The sequence below is a fragment of the Gossypium hirsutum genome, chromosome A01, assembly GCF_007990345.1.
Source record: "Gossypium hirsutum isolate 1008001.06 chromosome A01, Gossypium_hirsutum_v2.1, whole genome shotgun sequence".
Lineage (NCBI taxonomy): Eukaryota > Viridiplantae > Streptophyta > Magnoliopsida > Malvales > Malvaceae > Gossypium > Gossypium hirsutum.
The window spans coordinates 87,439,227-87,442,693 of NC_053424.1; the positions used below are offsets into that span (position 1 = coordinate 87,439,227).

General features: G+C 41.6%; 1 protein-coding gene across 1 annotated transcript; it reads right to left on the reverse strand.

The window, feature by feature from the left end:
* Window positions 1-1,595, reverse strand: LOC121215509 (uncharacterized). Its single transcript, XM_041090222.1, has 3 exons — window positions 1,252-1,595; window positions 669-943; window positions 1-599 (listed from the first exon to the last, which is right to left on the reverse strand). Exons 1-3 carry the CDS (start codon window positions 1,593-1,595, stop codon window positions 1-3), a joined length of 1,218 nt encoding a protein of 405 aa, XP_040946156.1.
* Window positions 1,596-3,467: the final 1,872 nt, after the last annotated feature.

Consider the following 3,467-nt stretch of genomic DNA (forward strand, 5'->3'; position numbering starts at 1 on the left):
TCAATCTAGTATCTCTTGAATTTGAGCTTTAAGCTCCACAAGCTCTTTCGGCGCCATTCGGTAAGGGGCAATGGACACCAGAGCTGTACCAGGTAGGAGCTCAATCCCAAAATCAACTTCATGGTTTGGAGGTAACCCCGGTAGCTCATCAGGAAAGACATCCAGAAAGTCCTTAACTGTTCTAATATCTTTAATAGATGAAACCTTAAAATCAGAAATGCTGATGTAGGCTAAATACGCCTCACAACCCTTACGAACCAATTTTTCGGCCCTAAGTGCAGAAATCATATTTGACAAATAATTTCGAAGTTCCTTGATTTCCACTACCTCATCATCCTCCACAGTTTTTAGTACCACCCGTTTAGCAGTACAATCCAACTCCACTTGGTGCTTCACTAGCCAGTCCATGCCTAGTATTAAGTCGAATCCTCCAAAAGGGAGTTCCATTAAATCTGCCAAAAATATCATTCCTTGGACCTCCAAAGGTACATCCTTAAACAGTTTATTTACCCTTACAGACTGCCCTAATGGACTCAACACCGTAACCTCACTCGCAGTGTTCTCAACCATTATACCCAAAGTCACAGACATAGTGCATGCTATAGAAGAATGCATAGACCCAACATCAATCAATGCAGTATAAGGTACATTATGGATAAAGAACGTACCCGTAATAACATCTGAGGTGCCTCTGCCCTCTCGATGACGTGCAGCATAAACCAATGTCGGCTGCCTCGCCTCAGTATGACCAGTACCTCTGCCCAGTGCTCCACGACCATGGCCTCTCGGTAGCTGCTGAACACCTCTCAGCGGCTGAACAGTACCCATACCAGTAGCTTGCATCTGATCGAGGCTCTGTGGACAATCTCTGATACGGTGTTTCATAGATCTGCACCTCAAGCATGCCCCAAACCTTTTCCAGCATTCGCCCTGATGGTGTCTCCTACAATCCACACAAGGCTACGGTCCAAAAGCAGCAACAGAGGGCCCAACTCTGGCATTTTTCTTAGGCCTCTGAAATGATCTTCAGGGCTCCAAATCCCTCTTGTTCCTACCGTTTTCCTTCTCACGGTTCTAGCGCTTAGCGCGCTTCACATCCTCAGTGATCTTCGCCTTATAGACCAAAGCAGCAAAATCTCACTCCCTCTGTAGAGCTATCAGAATCCTTAAACTATCCCTGGGCGATCCTCTAAATGAACACAGTGCTCATCTTTAATTTCCACCACCCCAAGTGCATAGCGTCTTAATCACAGAAATTCAGACTCATATTCAGCCACAGATTTATCCCCCTGGGTCAAATTCAGAAGCTCTCTTCTCTGGGCATCCATATAAATAGCGCCCACATATTTTCCTTGGAATGCAGTCTTGAAAAATCCCCAAGTCAACCGGTCAGGCTGATTACCCTCTTTCACTGTAAGCCACCACTGATAGGCCTCATCTTGTAGCAACGGCATTGCACCTTTTAGTTTCTGCTCAAGAGTGCAGTCGAGGTCCTGTGGCCTCAATCCAATATTCAGCCACATTAGGGGCAACTCCAACAATACCCTTAAAAATCTCAGCCCCATTAGACTGGAGTCATTCCGTAACCAACCCATGGCCCACAGTACCAATATTAAGCCCAGCGACCCTTTCAAAAATTCCCAACATAGCTTGGGAAAGTGCGTCGTTCCCAGTTGCACGATCGTGTGACCTAGTCTCACTCACAGGTGAAGCCGATGCCTTTCTTGTAACACCCCAAATATGGCCTGGAAGTTTGGCTTAAATCTGGCATGTCACATTGAAGTGTTTTTCGAAAACCATGTTTCCATTAAAACCCCTTCTTAATAATTAAAAACTTATACCCTTTTTAAACCTCGTTAGAAACCTCAGCTGAATAACATTCTTAACAACTTTGTAAAAATCTTGGCAGTTGTGGAAGCTTGATTTAAAAACAATTGCGGATACATGATGTTTTGAACAACAGTAGTTGCTTTGGAAAACCATGTTCTAATACTAGCAATTATAAGAACAATAAGTAAAATTTCAAATTTGAAATCCAGAAAATTACAACGACTTTACTACAACCCACATAAAATATTTAAAAGTAATAATCAAAACTATAAAATAAACAGTCTGTGTGGCTTCCTCTGAGCCCCTCGCAGCTCCGATCTGTCTAAGGCTGGAAATTACCTGAAAGGTTAATAAACGGGGTGAGTTTATGAAAACTCAGTGTGAAATCCCCTATTATAAAAAGTAACAGTCAGTCATATAAAAGAATTAAAAGTCTGGCCCCAGCCTTACTTATAGTTTTAGTATCAATTGGGCCTTAGCCCACTATAACAGACAGTACCAGATGGGCTTTAACCCATTACAGAATAAGAAACATTATCAGAACTAGAGTCAGAATCAGAATCAGTATCAGGTAACAGAATCAAAATCAGAATGTGAAAGCAATCCCAACCCAATCTAGCGGTATACACCCCCGTACCAACCTTACACCATGTGGAGAGACTACTCAACCCACCCAACCACTACACACCACAAAAATTGCAGCGAGGCTGCCAGATATTGTGACGAAGTCACCAGATACAGATATTGTGGCTAGGCTACCAGAATAGATATATATATATATGGCGAAGCCACCAGATTGCAGCGAGGCTGCCAGATATTATGACGAAGTCACCAGAACAGATATATGTGGCGAGGCCACCAGATTGCAGCGAGGCTGCCAGAACGCTTCCTCCATCAATATAACCCATATCCCATGCAACAGATATACATGTCATCGCATGCAACATACAGAATCAGAATATCATGTCCATATTTGAATCAAACAATCACAATCAAGTCATTTATATCACCAACATATATTCACAATCAAACCCGTCAACCACACAGTCCAAGTCAGTTACTTGCCCACAGGGGCAAAACAGTCATTTAACACCCTAGGGGTAAATTGGTAATTTTACCCCACAAGGGTATCTCGATAATTCTACCCTATAGGGGTATTTCAATAATTCTACCCTACAGGGGTATTTCGGTATTTCTACCCTACAGGGGTATTTCGGTATTTCTACCCTATAGGGGTATTTCGATATTTCTACCCTACAAGGGTATTTCGGTAATTTTGTAAATCGAGGGTAAAATGATAATTCTGTAAATCAGGGGTACTTTGGTAATTTTACAAGCTGAGGATATTTCAATAATTTTACAAGTCGAGGGTATTTCAGTAATTTCACAAATCAGGGGTATTTTGGTAATTTTACAAACTAGGGGTATTTTGATAATTTTACAAACCAGGGGTATTTTGGCAATTTTACAAACCAGGGGTATTTTGGTAATTTTATAAACAAAGGGTATTTTAGTAATTTTACAAACTAGGGGTATTTTGATAATTTTGTAAACCAAGGGTATTTTGGTAATTTGGTAAACTAAAGTATTCTAAACAGGGATAACAATACGAATGGCCTAAAGCCCTTTCTCGGCCC

Coding starts and splice junctions, on each gene's coding strand:
- LOC121215509 (XM_041090222.1), bottom strand. CDS start 1,595: ATGGGTTGGTTACGGAATGACTCCAGTCTAATGGGGCTGAGATTTTTA. Junction 944..1,251: donor GAATATGAGTCTGAATTTCT/GTGATTAAGACG, acceptor TGTGGATTGTAG/GAGACACCATCAGGGCGAAT. Junction 600..668: donor CACCTCAGATGTTATTACGG/GTACGTTCTTTA, acceptor ATTCTTCTATAG/CATGCACTATGTCTGTGACT.